Source organism: Mercurialis annua, linkage group LG7, assembly GCF_937616625.2.
Source record: "Mercurialis annua linkage group LG7, ddMerAnnu1.2, whole genome shotgun sequence".
Lineage (NCBI taxonomy): Eukaryota > Viridiplantae > Streptophyta > Magnoliopsida > Malpighiales > Euphorbiaceae > Mercurialis > Mercurialis annua.
The window spans coordinates 3,923,621-3,942,505 of NC_065576.1; the positions used below are offsets into that span (position 1 = coordinate 3,923,621).

The following is an 18,885-nucleotide window of genomic DNA, read 5'->3' on the forward strand; positions in this document are numbered from 1 at the left end:
TCCTCGAATTTTCATACACTTTCTTAACTTATCTTAAACCATTAACATCTTGAACTCTCTTCATAATAAGTACACCATGTTCACTTCACCACGCTTATTAGTGCGTGGAATTATCATTCCAGCTATCTGCTTCTTGTACCATAACGTCATTCGTCATTGACGATCTTCATGTTACTACCTTCCTCTATCGTGATGTCAGGTGTATTTTGATGCCTCGTGATCCCTCATCTTTAATCTTTTCGCTTTGATCTTATATACATGACTCTTTCATCTGTTCTTTGTTTAACATGCAATACTATAGGCTCTTGTCCTTGTAATTGGACTTTCAGTTTATAACTGAAGCCCAATGATAGTTTGTCTTAATGATGTCTTTTCATTAAAGGTAATAATACTCGTCGCTCAATTTCTTATTTGTGTCTGACTGATGTAGACAACTCACTAATTTGCATTTACGACTTTTCGTTCTTAACTCCTTACATTTCTCCAATATATCTAATCCTATCATCGTTCCTTTTTGAGTGATGTAAACACTCAAATGACTTGTACTTCACTCCTTATGTAGTCTCTTTCGCATTACTCTTACCATCATTTAATTGATATTAATTTTGGGGCTGGGAACTTAATTCCATTATCCATTTTCCCCGTAGGTCTTATATGCTTACCTTATGCAATTTCATCCTTTGCTATCGTAGTCTATCAATGGTTATCAATGAGATGTTTCTCATGATGCATCCTTATAATGTCTTTGCTTTCCCTGCAGGGACTTACTTGATCTTCTTCTTTTTATATTTTTGTACCTTATGTACTGCTTCCTTAGTCGTATCCTTGTTGACTTACTTCCTTGTCCCTAAATGCAATGCACTAACTGTTGAAATTTCTTATCTCTTCTTACTTTACATCAATATGTTTCATCTCTCATTCGTTACATTCTTGGATAACTGTCTTTGTTATCCCGTCCTCTATTTTACTTTACGATCATCGCTAACATCTTTTAAAGATTGTTAGTCTTACGTGATGTTTCTTTATACTACAGATACTTGCACATTACTGCTTAATATCCTATAAGAAAGAGATATTCAATTTCTTTGCGAATCTTCTTGATTTGAGCGTAACTGTTACTTACACGATCTTCATAATAGTGGGACAACAATTGTCGCCGCGTTGAAGTCCTACTCCTGATTTGTTCAATGTACACTGTGTATTCATTTCCAACTTGTTAATTTCTACTTCTGTCCATATCGTAGGTATACTTCTTCGTTACTTTCTTTGACTTCTTGTCCTTAGTTAACCAATAGGATCAATAGTCTAAATGCTATGATCCTATGGTACTCTTATTGCGTTCCTAATTCACGTTCTTATCGTGTTTCTTAATCATCTTCTAGTGCAGTCTTTGCTTTCCTCCTCAGCGCATCTCGTACATCATGTACTACTCGCTTTTAATATCCACAACATTGATCATTAATTGAGAGTTGTGGCCTTCTTTATCTGAATTTTCCCGACGTAGTGCGTTCTTAATCGTATACGTATCGTCTTATCGTATTCGTACTGTCATCATGGCCGTCTGTAAGCCGATCATATGCTGATGTCATCTCTATCGCATTTCGTATTTCTGATATTTCTTGTTTCGGCATTCTGAACGTCGATTACCAATTAGTAATGGTCGCAGCTTCTTTTGCCTGCAATATCGACGTAGTACACTCTCGATTACTTATATATCTTCATACTGTACCCTTTACTGACATCTTAACTGTCAGTGGATCCATTCATATGACTCTATCATCTTTATCCCTTTTTGTTTCTATGCGTTAACGACTACATAGAATTCAATTCATTTGATCTTCTCGTCATCTTTTCACGTGACTTTCTCTTTTTCATTCCTCAATAACTCTTATCAAGTTTCTTGCGATATACGCGGTTATCCGTACTTTCCTTAACTCTGCTTACTTTAACTGATTTCTTATTATTCATAACCTTCTTTTGCGTCTTTATACTTTATCATGTACGTCATGTACCTTTGGTAATCCCTTGACCGTACGCCGCAAATTAGTGGACCTACCGGTAGCATTCCTTGTGAGGAGGAGCGCATTTACCTCCTTATATGATTCAGAGCTATCTCTGCATCCTTCCTCAGATTGTGATATTTCCGTACGCTGGATCAGGAATGTTCATTCCAGTACTCTTCAATATCAGATTCGTCTGATAATTCTTCCTCTCCGAAGTCCTTTTCCTGAGGATCCGCTTCTGGGAATGTATCAAACAAGTTTGATCTTGTCTGACACCTTTTAATCCTTTACACCTTTACGCTTTACTAATTCGTTTCATAATCGAATCTTTGAGGTGGAAGTTTCAACTCTTAATCCACCGATTGCAGTTCTTGTTATTTATGTCTCGATCTTTCTTATCGTATACTTCAACTGTTCATTTACACCATATCTTCTGGTCTAATAACCTTGATTTTTCCCGATTATTCCTTATCGGAATTAATGGTAGAAAGAATTTCCCAAATCGGGTCACAAACTTAGTTCATGTTATTTGGTCTTTCACCGCTCCAATTGCATGTCGGAACTAATTATAGGTTGAACCTTTCATCGACATCTTTATTGACATTATTGTTTGTCCGTCATCCGCTCGATGTATACAACATCTTACTTTACTTTTTCTAAAGGTTTTGGCATACCACTTGATCCGCTAAACTCCTTTAGCTTTAACTTATCCATACCATTATCAAACCTTTATAGGTGTCTCTTTCTTTACGTTGATACTATCTCTGTACTCATCATCCTTTTATTGACACATAGTTACTTATATCAGTTGCTTTTACAGCTAACTAATCCATAATGACGTCGGGTTATTACGTCATTTCCAATGCCTATATATTCTCACTTTACTTTACTAAGTTCTCGTTGACTTTTATCTCGTTCTTGACCTCTACTAGCCAATAGGATTATGGTGCATTCACTTTTGTTACCTCGATCTTCTTCCCGCGCCTCATATACTTGTTGTGCAACAGCACGCGATCGTGCAGTTCTTTGTTCATAGTATAGCGATTATATAAAGGAATACTGATAAATTCCTTAAAATATAATTCTTACTAATCTTCACGTCTAATCGACGCCCACGTACGTTGGACTCTAGAGACGTCTCCTTCCTTTAAACTTTCTAGGGTTACGTCTCTTATTGGAAGTCTTCTGAGTGTTCTGACTCATCGTAGACTAGCCAATTGCCAAAACATATACTCGCGTTGTATATGTTAAACGCATATTACTATCGTAGCTATAAGCATCTATATTGACCGAATTCAAGAAAATCAGTGTCCCCTAGATTTTCTTGATTACGCATCGCATCTTAAGTCTTGCGAGCATTCCACTCACATGGACTTAATCAAACATTAGAATGTCTACGTATAACACACATGTGTTATACGTCATTTATCAGATATGCTTCATTATCTGGGCACATATATTATTCTATTTAATCAAGGCTAAGTTCATATCCTAAAAGCATAACTTCTATGTTCTCGCAATTATACTTATTCGATCTTCTCGTAGCCTTGATCGCAGCTTGCTCGCGAGTACTTCACTTCCTTCACAGAGTTATGGTCTAGGTATACTTACATAAAAACAAAACTCTTTGGAAACTTTCTCAAATAAAACATCTCATTTCGAGATTTAAATCAAAATTCCATTGAAATTTTAGCAAAATTGTGCACTAGGGTGATGACGTCTCTCATCCCCAAAGAGTTGCCACAGCTCACCTTTTTGGTCTGAGCGTAATGCATATGATGCATGTTCTATTAATGCATGTATTCATTCATTGTTCTTTTCATTAGCAATGTATGTAGTGATGCACTTCTATCAATGTCGTGGCATTTATATACAATGACTATCACGGGTCTAGGCACAATTATGCTTTCAAAATCGTTTAAACAAAAAAACTTTAGAAAGTTATAAAGTTTAAGTTTTGTAAGCTCTCTAGACCTTAAAACTCTGTATCTGGAAAGTTCTTCAACTTTTGTAACTTTGCATTTCTTCTTCATTCTCCTTTTTGACACTTCGATCGATCGAATTCGAAAGCATATTGGCGTTATTCAATGCCAACCACATACGTGTTACTATCGAGTCATAGTAACATCAACTATATTCTAGTCATAGGGGGCATTGCATCTCCCCGAGATTCCATCTAAATATGCATATCACATATGCATACCTTATCGAAAACAAAATATGCGCGTGTATCTCACATACGTATGTCACAACAAACAAACAAGCACTTCACATACCAATAAATCTTACTTATCACAAAACGACAATGCAAACCACTTGGATCAGACAGAACTCAACTCTATAGCTGCAGTAGTTCCTAGGTCACTTAACTATCAAGACTCATATTAGCAGAGGTAACTGGACCAACTGCTCTGATACCACAATTGTCACGACCCAAATTATTGAGCCGAGACCGGCGCTAGGGAATGGGAGTGGTTGCTCCGAAACCCGTAGCAAGCCTAAAACCGTTATAAATTTTTCGCGATTAAAACATATTACTATATATAATACATTTATTAAAACATCGTATTTCTTTTCTGAAAACATTCGCGAACACATTCTTAGAAACCAGGGTCTTACCGAGCGATATCTCATATCCAGCACCGCCCTGTTTCTGATCACAAACATAACCAATTCCTCTTAAGGCAATTGGTACACAATTCAAACGGATAAAACACCATCTTTATAAACAACTTATTTATAAAACTATATCAGAGTTTATTTTTCCAATACCGTTTGAAATTAAATCATAAATCTTATACTGACACCTACTGACTACTGCAGCTCTATAAAACTCATACTTTGTGTAAGCCAAAAGGCTGCCGACACAAAGGAGATGGTCTGTCTGATCCGACTCCGGTCACCTGAAATAAAACACTGTGAGGGAGTCAGTATTTTGGGAAATACTGAGTGAGTTGACATTTACTAACAGTATTATAAAAATATAACATCGCATCTTAAGAGAACAATATTATAAAACATATAAACATGTATTTGATCCGTACGAAACTAATATCCTAGCATGTGACACATCTCTCGAATAATCATATATCATTCAACTCAATCGTAAATATCAATTGCGAGTCCAACTCGCTGGTGGCCCAGCCACTAGATACGGGGACTTCCAGGCTACACCGTAGCCGAGTTCACTCTGCGTATCTAAATCATATTCATCATCAGCTTCCAGCTGAGTTATATCAATTCATCACTCATATGCAAACATACTAGACCGACTCGGTACTGGTGATCACACAGCCTATTGACACCCAATAGGTAGCTAGTTTCTTCGGATCGCATACTAGTTCTCGTATACAGAAATTAAGTAAACATATAACATTTCAATCAATTATAGGTAATGCGATGCGTATAAACAATATACGTATATATATGAAGATAACTTTTATACTAATAATACGCGAAAGTAAATTGCCACTCACAGTGACCGCTATCCAAAACTGCATTATTATAATCCCGCAAGCGTAAGCTCCATGCGTTGTCCAATCACGTATCCACTCCCGCTAACTGGCTTGATAGCTTGTCGGTACGTCAGTTACTTAATCGAGTTACCTATACGTTTAATTCATAAACGTTGATTTAGTATTCAAATTCCTAAGTTATAAACTTAGGTTAACACAATCGTATTTCAAATACGACTCTTAACTTTGATAATCTCTTAATCACACTTTTCTCTTTTAAACGTCCTAGTTTACGTTTTGATATTCAATCGAATCACGATTGATTACACGACGTGAAATTGTTTGAAATCGAGTTTCTGCGTCGCGTCAGGGCCCAGAAAGCCCAAATCAGGAATCCTCACTCGGCGAAGGACTGCACGTTCGTGCAGCAGTGTACTGCACGTTCGTGCAGCAGTACGCTGCACGTTCGTGTGCTCCACGTTCGTGTAGTGTCCTACACGAACGTGTGCTACACGTTCGTGCAGTCTGCTACACGAACGTGTACTGCACGTTCGTGCAGTCTGCTACACGAGCGTGTACTGCACGTTCGTGCAGCAAACGGCTGCCGATGTGCAGCTCCGGGGTTCATTCCCCGGGCCAATTCCGACGTGCTTAAACGTCCAAAATCGATTCTAGCACGATTTCCATTAATAACCATCTCAAATATCATCAAAAACGCCAATAGAAACGCGATTACGATTCGTTTAATTCGTTAAAACGAAATAACCCTTATTTATCAATTCTCATAATAAAAACGTCAAGCTTACCTCGATTTGAAGCTTAGCGATGATAGAGAATCGAATTCTGAACGAATCGATATAAAGAACTCGCGATTTGGACGAGAAACGGCGAAACGGCGACGGATCGTAATCGATCGTCGAAAGCTTCTGTAACTTTCGCTTCCTCTGATCATCACTTCCTTTCCTTACTCTTAAGGAAAGTTATTATGTATATCTTGGCTAATTGTCCATTTTGATCCTTCATTTCTTTAACTTAAACCATTTCTCTTTTAAACTTTCTAATTTAACCAAATGGTTAAGTTATTCTTTTAACTCGATTGCTTTCGTATTATTTATATTCATATAAATAATACTAACTCAAAATTATTATTTTCCGTCAATAATCTTTTAATTACTATTCTCGAGACTTAATTGGCTAATTTACACTTTCGCCCTTAAACTTCTCAAAAGTGACAATTTAGCCCAAAACGTATCCGCGTCCAAATTTTAAAAGGTCTCCGATTGACCCAAAACTTTTACCACATAATCTATAAAACATTTCGCGGACCTTGGCGAAATAATATCCCTTCGGGTTTTATATGGTTAAATCACCATTTTAGTCCCTCTACTTTATCTTGCAACTTTCTTAGTATTTTTCTTTTCCAATTCTAATTCCAACTTTTAGAACTGAAATATAATATTAATCTTTCACAATAATCCTTTCGAGTCCGTCCTGCTAAAATTTAATATTTATCCTAATTTCTCGGAAATCTTTCTGATATCGCCATTCTAGCGACTTAACACTGGACACGTGGTCCAATTAAATACTTAAATATTTTGGGGTATTACAGTGGAGGTCGAATAAAACCGAGGTGGATGGTGTTATTGTGAGGTATTTTAATAACCTATTCACAGAGGATAATGCTGAAATCCTGCAGTTTATGGATATTGAGCCAAGAGTTTCGGTTGAGGAGAATGTTTGTTTGTTGAAGCCTGTAACTGAGCCAGAAGTTAGAAAGTCAATTTTCAGCATGCATAACGATAAGTCACCTGGGCCAGACGGCTTCAATCCGGCTTTTTACAAGAAATTTTGGGGGGTGGTTGGAAATGATATTGTGCAGTTGTGTAAGAATTTTTTTGCAAATGGGGTCTTTAGTGATGGGTTAAATGATACAGCCCTAGTTTTAATTCCCAAAGTTAGTTGTCCGGAGTTGGTAACTGATCTTAGGCCGATTGCCTTATGTAATGTTGCTTACAAAATTATTTCTAAGGTCCTGGCAAACCGTATGAAGAAGCTTTTGCCCCGTATAATCTCTGAGACCCAAAGTGCTTTTGTGGAGAACAGACTTATCACAGATAATTTTCTCATTGCCTATGAAATAGGGCATTATCTGAGATGTAAGAGGAGGGGAAAAAATGGGATGGCAGCCTTGAAGATTGACATGAGCAAAGCGTACGATAGAGTTAGATGGGATTTTATTGATAGTATGCTCCGAAAACTGGGTTTTTGCGAAAACTGGATTCATTTGGTGATGTTTTGTGTTAGATCGGTCAAGTTTACAAGTGTTGGCAGTTGTGATATGTTGAACCCGATTATTCCTAGTCGGGGGTTGCGTCAAGGTGACCCGCTATCACCGTACCTATTTATAATTTGTGCAGAAGGATTAAGCCTGCTTCTTGCACAAGAAGAGCTAGCGGGTAGATTGCATGGAGTGTCGATCTGTAGAGGAGCTCCTTCGGTAAGTCATCTATTTTTTGCGGACGATAGTTTTTTTTTTTTCGGGCGTCGGTGGATGAGATGGCTGCAGTTAAAGGAGTCTTGGATACTTATGAGAATCTTTCTGGTCAGAAAGTTAATTTTCTAAAATCCAATATTTTGTTTAGTTCCAACACATCTTTGGAGTTGAGGGAGAGTATTAAGGCTGTTTTGAATGTCGAAGAAGGAAAAGAAGATGGTAAATACTTAGGGCTTCCGGCGTTGGTTGGAAGGAACAAATGTTCTATTTTTCGATTTATTAAAGATAGAATGTGGAATAGAATGAAAAGCTGGAATTCCAAATTTTTATCTCGCGGAGGTAAGGAGGTGTTGATTAAGTCGGTAGCGCAAGCTCTTCCAAATTATGTCATGAACGTTTTTTTAATTCCTCTTCGGCTTTGCGAAGAGCTTGAGAGAATGTTAAATTCGTTTTGGTGGGGTAGAGATCAAGTGAGGAGGAAGGGTATTTGTTGGGCTAGTTGGGACAAGCTTTGCGAGCCTAAGAAGTATGGAGGTATGGGGTTCAAAAATATTCGAAGTTTCAATATAGCCATGCTGGCTCGTCAAGCATGGCGGTTGATTAATGTAGATAATAACCTTATGGTTAAGATTTTCAAAGCCAAATATTTCCCAAAGTCCTCCTTTCTTGAAGCTAAGCTAGGGTCGAACCCTAGTTTCGTTTGGCGTAGTATTTATGAGGCTCAAAAGGTGATGCATGATGGAGCTAGAGTTAAAATTGGGAACGGGCATAAAACTCTTGTGTGGGGTAGTCCATGGCTCGGCAGTGCAGGAAGGGGTTGCATTACTACCCCTATGCCGGAGTCTCTTGAAATGGCTACTGTTAACAATCTTATGGACGTGGAGGGTGTTGCATGGGATGAGGGATTGCTTAGGGATATGTTTAATGATGTGGATGTTGAAATATTTTAAATATTCCTTTAAGCAGCCGTGATGTTGATGGTGGTTGGCGGTGGAGGTTTGAGCTGAAAGGGAAGTTCACAGTTAAAAGTTGTTATCGAGCTATTAGAGGGGAATTTTCTGGGCAGTGTAGTGATGTTTGGGGTGAAATTTGGAAGCTGCAGACCCCTCTCCACGTTCGTAACTTCATCTGGAGGGTGTGTAAGAATTTTCTTCCTACTGCTGCAGCTTTGGCACGTCGTAAGGTCTTCATTTTTGACCAATGCTCAGTCTGTACTGATGGGGTTGACAACGCTGAACATCTGTTGATGTGGTGCTCTGTCGCGAGAGATTGTTGGAGGTCAGTTCGGGTCCCAGATATGGCGGAGGATACGAGTATTCAGGAATGGGTTGGCAGCTGGTTATCAGTTCAGGACGTGGAGGAGAAGGCTTTGATTGCGATGGTCTGCTGGAATTTATGGCTGAACAGGAATTCCATTGTTTGGCAGCAGAAAGCGGGTTCGGCAGGCTCTATTCTGTCAGCAGCAGCTTCTCAATTGGCTGCATGGTCGGCTGCTAGGACTTCTGGAAATAAACTCAGCGGGATGGAGATGGAGGAAGGTGATGGTAGTATCAGATGGATGCCGCCAAGACAGGGTTGGCTTAAAGCTAACATAGACGCGGCAAACTTCTCTAATAGTCATGGTACAGGGGTAGGGATTGTGGTTCGTGACTCTAATGGAAATCTGGTGCAAGCTAGACAGGTGAGATTTAGTGGTAATGTTTCATCGTATGTTAGTGAAGCCATGGGAATTCGAGAAGCTCTGAGTTGGTTGAAGGGATGTCAGAATGTAGTTATCGAATCTGACGCAATGGATGTCATTCTCGATATTAGAAATCCAGAGGGTTCTGAGGATTTTCTAATAGGTGATTGTGCGTATTTGGCAAAGCAGTTTAGTAATGTTATTTTTAAGTTCGTGAGACGATCTGCGAATCAGGCAGCGCATTTATTAGCGCAAAATGCCCGTTCCATGTCAGGTCATCAGGAGTGGTTCTGTCATTCTCCTGAGTTTCTCACAAATGTAACTGCTTTGGATCTTTAATAAAGTTCGAATTGATTCTCAAAAAAAAAAATTAAAATACTAAAATGATGCAGTCTGTCCGTCCCACTCTAATTGACAAAATATGGAGTTTTTGGTGAACTATTCTAATTGACAAAACTAACATAATTATAATTTTATTTTTTAATTTTTCATCTTTATCTTCATTGAAAATTAAACTTTTTATGAAAAAATAATTAATATTTAATAAGAATTTAACTAATATACTAATAACATTAGTTAGTTTTATTATCAAAAGAAGAATATAAAAGTAACTATTTATATCATTTATCAGTTTGTATTGTTTATTTAATTTAGTTATTTTGTCAATTAGAGTGAGACGGAAAGATTATCATTTATTTAACGGTTAGATGTGACAAGTTCAGAATATAAATTCATACTCAAATAGAATAAATTTAGATTCCAACCACTTATTTTTTATAATTAAAAACTATTTAATATTTTCTGGAATAATTACATTTACACCCTCTCACTACCAGCCACTAACTCCATCTATAAATTTAGACAATGTTATCTCATAACTCACAACATTAAACAAAAAAACAAAGAATAAAATAAGACCTAATTACTTAGCTATCAAATAGAAACAATGGCTCCAGGTTTGGAAGAGCAGCAAAATCAGCAAACTAGCCACACTGATATCAAACAGAGTCTAGCTATTTACAAGGTAAACCATATTTTTCAGCATTATAGTTTAGCTTTAACTAACAATTTGATTGTTTTCGAGCGTCCTGAAAGCGATAAAACGATGAAATAAAAACATTTTTTAAAATTTTTGACCGGTTTTAGGCTATTTTTATAATTTTTCCTTACTTTTCTTGCAGGATATTCTTGAAAATAAGGAACCTGAACAAACAGTGGATCATGAGCAGCAAAACCAAGCCGCCGGGCACCAAGAAATCGGACATAAGAGTCTCTTACAGAGTGATGCTCTTTACCAGGCAAGCTTTTTCTTGTCCATTTTCGAATTTTTGCAGTTTGATCAGAGTAATTTAATTACAAGAAATTATCTAAAAAATCATATCTGATTTTGCTTTTTTTGCAGTATATACTTGAAACTAGTGTTTATCCCGGGGAGCCTGAAGCAATGAAAGAACTGCGAGAATTAACAGCAAATCATAAATGGTAATTAAACAAATCTCAATGCATTTTAATATTGATAAATCTGTATTTTATTATCAGGATTTAATTAATTAATTATGTTTGATATTTAAAACAGGAATATAATGACAACTTCAGCTGATGAAGGCCAATTTTTGAGCATGCTGCTGAAGCTAATTAATGCGAAGAACACTATGGAAATTGGTGTTTATACTGGCTACTCACTTCTTGCTACTGCTCTTGCTCTCCCCGAAGACGGCAAGGTAATTAAATGACGGCACGAACCGTTATGATAGTATTTTGTGATCGGAAAATAATTTGATATTTTCAATCATAGAAAATTACTACTCGATCATAGTTTAAAATATCTCGAAATTACGTTAACATCTTTAAAACTGAGTATTTCTGCTCGTTTTATCCACTCAACTGTATTTTATACACGACACTTCAATAATTCTCTGCTATTTAAGTTCTAATATACTGACCATTATAGAAGCAAAAGCCACAAAATTAGCTTTATTTAATCTTTACTGCTAAATTTGAGGGGTAAAAATGAAACTTTATTCAATATATTCTAATTTCAAAATTCAACATTTTTATGTCTCTTCATGTTTCTTTAATAGCAAAAATCGGATATTAAACTCCCTGTGTCATTAGGATTATCTCGAATTACATAATGATCATTAAAGTTGATTTTGTTACAAAATGGTCACCGAACTATATCTTTTGTTACAAAGAGGTGTCACTCATATAAAACGCAACGTTTTTGCTTACATGGCAAGCTTTAATTACAAAAAGGTACATAGTTCAGTGACCTTTTTGCAATAAAAAGTATAACTCAATGACTTTTTTGTAATTCATGAAAAGTTTAGTATTTTTTTTGTAACAACTTAAGCATTAAAACGATGCGTTTTATATGGGTGACACCCTTTTGTAATAAAAAGAATAGTTCAGTGACCATTTTATAACAAAATAAAATTTAATGATCATTATGTAATTCGAGATAACACTAGTGACCCAAGGAGTTTAATATCCAGCAAAAATCACTATATCTTTTATTTTGAATCTTCCAAAGCATTTCCACATGAGATCCTGTTTTTTTGTTTTTGTATTTTTCTATAAAACAATAATTCTATTCATAAAAAATAAAAATGGAACCATCAAAGATTTATTTTTAATTCATTCCGGTTCAAACAACTATACACGTTTGTTTTTTTTGTTCACTTATGATCTGGCAAGGTTTGAGCTGACCCGCATGGTGAATGATGATGGCGAGCACTATATTATGCTTCAAATAAATTATCTCCCTCAATAATGTGACATTATATTTTTATAATATTATTCATTTTGATAGTCACAATTTTTTATTATTTTATTTAAATAATCAACACATATCTGGAATAAGATATATTTATTTAAAAATATAATAAAAAACATGTTACAAGTTAACGTGAACTATAGATTCTACGTAATGAATAATTTTTTTATTTATTTATATTATAAAAATAAGAATTTCAAAACATTAGTATAATGCCACTATTATTAGTCAATAAAGGTGTTTCTTCACATGTTTACTACTCCCTCCGTCCCAATAGAGTTGTCCACTTTAAGAAAAAAATTTGTCCCAAAATACTTGTCCACTTTCAAAAAGTAACTAACTTTTACATTCAATTTTTCTATATTACCCCTACTTAAAATCCACTAATGAGTAAATTGAAAGTGGACTCTATATTAAATAGGGGTATGAAAAGAAAAGTAAGGAAAAATTTATAAAATCCATGAACAATGATTGCTTTTCTTAAACTGTGTGATAAAGGCAAAGTGGACAACTCTATTAGGACGGAGGGAGTAGTATTTTTTAGGATAGCATGAACAACCGAAAAATACGACAATTCATATATTGATAAATTAAATGTAATTTGAGCTAAAAGAAATTAAAATAGTAAAACAAATTGTTTGTGTAGAATGATGGAGTGATGAATGTTTCAGATATTGGCTATGGACATCAATCGTGAAAACTACGAATTAGGTTTACCAGTCATTCAAAAAGCTGGCGTTGCTCACAAGATTGACTTTAAAGAAGGACCTGCTCTTCCTGTTCTTGATCAATTAATTGAAGAAGTAAGTGCCATATTTAAATCATAATTGAAAGATTGCTATTGTTATTTTAAGATTAGGTCCAAATTATTAATTCTCTTTTTATGTTTAAAAACTATTGAGAAATTACAGAATTGTTTTTAAATGACTGAAATTCTTCTTGTAAATGACTTTTTCAATTACGTATTATGAGGAAAATATTATTTTCTCAAAACATAAAATAATAATACAATTTTGATCAGTGTTTTAAAACCCGAATGTGATGGTGGAACTGATGAGCTACCAGGTTTCGGTTGAGTAGATTATATCTAAAGAATTGAATTTTAAATATAAGTTTAGAATCTATCTGGTTAATGGTTTAACTAGTTCAATCATTGATTCAATCAACTATTAGGTTTAGGTCAATTAGTTTGATCCGGTCCAAGGTAATTTCCAATTTTCAACGTAAATCGGATCGAATATCTGGCTGTTTTTTTGTTCAATCGGGCTCCCCTATTCGGCTCTTTAATCACCGGTTTTGATTAATTAATGAGACTTGTTAATAAGAAAATAAATGAATAAATGAATAAATAAATAGTAATTAAAAATGAAATGAAAAAATTGCAGGGAAATTATCATGGAACATTTGATTTCATCTTTGTGGATGCTGACAAGGACAATTACCTTAACTATCACAAAAGAACAATTGAGCTTGTGAAGATCGGAGGAGTAATCGGATACGACAACACTCTATGGACTGGTGCTGTGGTCGCACCAGCTGATGCACCATTGAAGAAGTATGTGAGGTTTTATTTGGATCATATATTGGAATTCAACAAGGCCTTGGCTGCTGATCCAAGGGTTGAGATTTGCCAGCTTCCAATTGGCGATGGGATTACTCTGTGCCGCCGCATTAGCTGATTAGTCCTAAACTTTTCATTTGTCGTGTGCTGCTGTTGTATGATTTTACATATTACAGATTGTTGAACAATTGCTTTAAGTCTCAGGGCAGTTATGATTTTAATTAGAATATTTATACCTAAGCATTTCCAATCTAATTTTTTTTTTAAAATGAAATTTATATCATCTCAAGTTATTTACAGTATTTTTATTTCAATTTATTATCTCATATTTTGCACTAAAAAAATATTTTTGCATATTTCCTTGTACATTTAATACTATTACAATTTAAATATAGTTGATAATGCTCTAACAATATTAATTTAAAACTAGAATTTAAGTGGAAATGTGGATGAGGATTCCCTATAGACATAGAGATGGGAATGTAGATGACTTTCCCATCTCCATTCTGTTCCAACTTCCATTGCCATCTCTAGAAATCGATCACCGTTGTAATATGTACTTTTTTCATTATTGTTTGAAAGATTTATTTAAATGTAATACAATTTGAATATTATTTTTTATGTATATGTTATAGATTTTTTTTAATTGTTTTAATTTATAAATTTTGTGTGCACTTAGTTAAATTTATTTTTAAATTTAGTTTAGTGAAATTTTTGTATTGAGTAACACTTATGTTGTCAAGAAGCCCGTGTTGTTTTCGTACTATCCAACTCAATTATTGTAGCTAGATTTGAGACTTTTATCGTTGAATTTTTACCGGTGTAATACAATCATCTTTAGATAAAAAGTCTGTTTTTTTATTCAAAATGTAAACGGATGTTATTGTATTTTGAGAATGAATTAGAACTTAAATAAATGTATTGGTTTAGGTAAACAAGATTTAACAAACCGAGCCGAAATATTGGCCCATCTAATTCACGGCCAGCCTACACTTTTCAATGTTAAAAGCCCAAAGAAAATCTTAAATATACCAAGTTTTGGCAAAATATTCTAAGAACTAACTTTGAATATTTTTTGGAGGAAATTAGAGAGATCACTTGTTTTAATAAAATATTCCCAAAAGTAGTTAGTTTTTATTTGAGAAAATTACACCATTTACCAAAAAAGATAAAAAAAATTACAAAAATATATGTTGACTTTTTTTATTTACAAAAATATTAATAATATTTACAAAAGTACAAAAAAATAAAAAATAATATCAAACATACGGTGTATACTGTGGGTATAATGTTAGTATACTAATAAACTAACATTATATCAACATTGTACCAAAATTATACCAACATTATACATACTGAGATTTTATTAATATTAAATAAAAATTTACCAAAATTACATCAAATCGTATACTAAAAATTAAATTAATAATATACCAAAATTATACCATCAGTATACCAAGAGTATACAAATTCTCTAGTTCATTACCAACTATAGTGAAAAATACACATAAAAAAAATACATGTTATCAACTAGAAAATATATATATAAAAATTTATAATCAATATACCAAAAATATACTTAAATTATACCAATAATAAACCAAATATTATTTTTAAATTATCTGATTTATAGTTTTAATATTCCAAAATTATACCATAATTATACCGACATTATACAAATCGTACTTTTATAATTAATTTTCATTTTTTGATACTTTTGTAATTAATTTTAAATCAGTTGTATTTTTGTAAATAAAAAAAATTTACAGGTACTTTTATAAATATTTTTAAAATTTTAGGTACTTTTGTCATCGTCCCTTTTTATTTTTGTTGGATCCAAAACTTTAATCAAGTTTTTATACTTAATGAGCTCATTTTATTTGGCCCAACACGTGATATCTCTTTTTTCTTTTCTCTATGCACATACTTCCCACTTTCACCATTCTTCTCTTATCTTCTTATAAAATTTCTTCTTTTTCTCTCTTTTTTTCCCTCTCTTTATTTGTACAGATCTTTTTTTTTCTTCATTAATTTTCACCTTTAACCTAATTTCATTCTCAAGCTAGATCTACTGTTGAAGTCGTCCTCTGTTTTACTAACGACACCGTCCTTTGATTTTCTACCAACGTCGTACTTCAATCTACTATCGATGTTGTCCTCTGATATGCCGATGCGTTCCTCCAATATATAGCCGATGTCATCTGATCAGCTGCTATCTAAGATGCCTTTTTTATTGTTTCTTCCTTGATCGTCTTTTTCGAGCACCTATTCCATGAAGCGTTTAGTTTTAGCTACTAGTGCTTGTTTTGTTGTTTTATTAATTACCGATAGTGTGAATTCGTGCTCTTTATTTGTTATTTAATGGGTTTGGTTATTTTTAATTAAATTTTTAGAATCGATTGAAATCAATTTCACTTGGAAATTGATTGAAGTCGGTTTAAATCGATTTCAGCTAAAAATCGATTTCAGCCGATTCTTGCTATAAATTGATTTCAATCGATTTCACATTTATAGAATTACTTAGTTTTATTATGATGTTGTTGATGTTGTTTTTTTCATGTTGCTGCTGTTTTTTGTTTTATCTTTTTACTACTGCTGTTTTCTGCAGCTGTTGTTGTTTTCTGCAGCTATTGTTGTTGTTGTTTTATTATAGTATACTTTGTGTATATTTTTAGTATACCCTCATATAATTTTAGTATGTTATTTCTTTTTATATGTTAACGCAATTTAGTGATTAAAATGATAGAATTCATCCAAAATTCCTCTATATTTTCTTCGACATGCTTTTTGTATACTTTTGTTAGATTATGTTATATTTAGTTTAGAATTTGATAAAAATTGTTTTAAACGATTTTCTAACATTTGTTGTATACTTTAAGTCTACTATCTATATTCTTTTTGTATTACTTTCAACACAAGTATTTTGAATTGTTATTAACAATATGTCAATCATTGTTTTATTAATGTATATATTTATTTTTTTCTATATAAATTGCACTTACAGTGTTCTATGATGTAGCATTATGATCCGTATTTTGAGGTTGAACATTATTTTAGTAAAAGAATCAATTACAAATATGGGTGTTGATGTGATTTTAAATATTAAATTAAAACTGACTAATGCACGACTTTCTCTTTTTTCTGCCACTTGCTTTGGAAGGTTTTTGAGGATAAAGCATTATGAGTTGCAATGCAAATTGATTCATGGGTGCTATCGAATGCCCATCCTCTTCTTGAAGCTTCAAGAGCTATGGATGCAAACTTGAAAGTTGTTTTTGAAAGTAGACAAAAATACATAATGTATACCAAAACATGGTAAATAGTAAGAAGAAAAACACAAGATGAAACGGCATACATAAAATATACACAAAGTATACAAAATTGTACTAGTAGAGAATTATATTTCTGTAGAATACACAAAGTATACATAAAGTATACAACGAATCTGTTAATAGTATAAAGAAGCTACAAGATTATTTCTTCAATTGTTTGAATATTAACTGTTGATCCTGGATTTATGACTGTGATCATGTATAAGTGGTTAGGAAGCTGTCCATAAGAATCTGATAGTTTTCCTCTAATTTGTGCCAAAACAATATCTTTTGATCTTCATGCTTTATTGTAATTCATAGTGAGACCAAACTGCTCTTGCATATCACTCTTAATATCAACTGGTGTGTATACTGTTTTTGCACAAAAATATTTTGACTTGGTGAATTCCTCAATTAAAGATAAAATTGCTTGATTTTTCTCCCCCATTTTGACTTCCATAAAATATACATAAAGTCTGTAAAATTTTGTAAGTATACATAAAATATGCATAAAGAATATAATATTATATAAGCAGTTGCAAGCGATTACGGATTATTAAATTACAGTATACATAAAACATACAAAAAGTATACCTAAGTCACAACTTATAATTGGATCCATCGATCCGCAGTATGTAAGCAAAAACAACTAATAGTTAGATTTATAAAAGCATTAGGCAGACTTCTCATGGCCTTATAAGTGTAGCTGAGTGGCTTTTTAGTTTATTTATGTTTGGCTATGTAAAAAATTAGACCTCTGAATATAGTAAGAATACCAAAATTATACATAAAGTATACAACATTATGTAAGCAGAAATAATCAATCACAAATTATATAAAAAATATATTAAAAGTATACAAAAATTATATAAATTATTATACGGATAATGAAAATAAAAATATATACTACAAATATATAAAAAATATACCAATTATTATGTTTGATTTAGAATTTGATAATTAGTTGTTTCAAATTCAGTTCTAATATTTGTTGTATACTTTCTGTTTGTGTATAATTTATAAAAATAATGAATATAAAAAGTATAAAAAAATATATAAATTATTATACGGATAATAAAAATAAAAATATATAAAAAGTATATAAAATATTATGTTTGGTTTAGAATTTGATAATTAGTTGTTTCAAATTCAGTTCTAATATTTGTTGTATACTTTCTGTCTTTATGTACTTTTTGTGTATACTTTGTTAGCTTATGTCATGTTGGATTTTGAATTCGATAGAAATTATTTAAAATGATATATTTGTTATATATATTTTCAATCTTTTTTCTGTATTCTTTTTGTAATGTCAAAATGCTTTATATAAAATAATAAGTATACTTTACGTATATTTTGTGTATATTTTATTATATCAAAATAATTGTAAAGTATGCTTTTGGTATATTATCTATAAACTTTTAGTATATAAATTGGTCTCGCTGTTTTTAATTTAGACATAAATTTCATATAATTTTAATAAACAATTTAATTTAAAATTTATACTTGTGCATTAATAAATGATATTTAATTCATTTAAAATTAAATTAATTAATTAAATAATATCAACAAATGTAAAAGATTCAATATTTTTAATTATAATATGT

The 18,885-nt window shown here is 32.9% G+C and overlaps 1 protein-coding gene across 1 annotated transcript; it reads left to right on the forward strand.

The window, feature by feature from the left end:
• The first annotated feature begins 10,507 nt into the window (after nucleotides 1-10,507).
• Nucleotides 10,508-14,230, forward strand: LOC126657559 (caffeoyl-CoA O-methyltransferase-like). The gene is made up of 6 exons (XM_050352264.2): nucleotides 10,508-10,657; nucleotides 10,815-10,931; nucleotides 11,036-11,115; nucleotides 11,210-11,354; nucleotides 13,081-13,212; nucleotides 13,795-14,230. Exons 1-6 carry the CDS (start codon nucleotides 10,580-10,582, stop codon nucleotides 14,086-14,088), a joined length of 846 nt encoding a protein of 281 aa, XP_050208221.1. The 5' UTR covers nucleotides 10,508-10,579; the 3' UTR covers nucleotides 14,089-14,230.
• Nucleotides 14,231-18,885: the final 4,655 nt, after the last annotated feature.

What these genes read in the sequence shown, in the direction of transcription:
- LOC126657559 (XM_050352264.2), top strand. Translation starts at nt 10,580, where the DNA reads ATGGCTCCAGGTTTGGAAGAGCAGCAAAATCAGCAAACTAGCCACACT. An exon ending in AGAGTGATGCTCTTTACCAG is followed by an intron (nt 10,932 to 11,035) that starts GCAAGCTTTTTC and finishes CTTTTTTTGCAG; the next exon opens with TATATACTTGAAACTAGTGT. An exon ending in CTCTCCCCGAAGACGGCAAG is followed by an intron (nt 11,355 to 13,080) that starts GTAATTAAATGA and finishes TGAATGTTTCAG; the next exon opens with ATATTGGCTATGGACATCAA.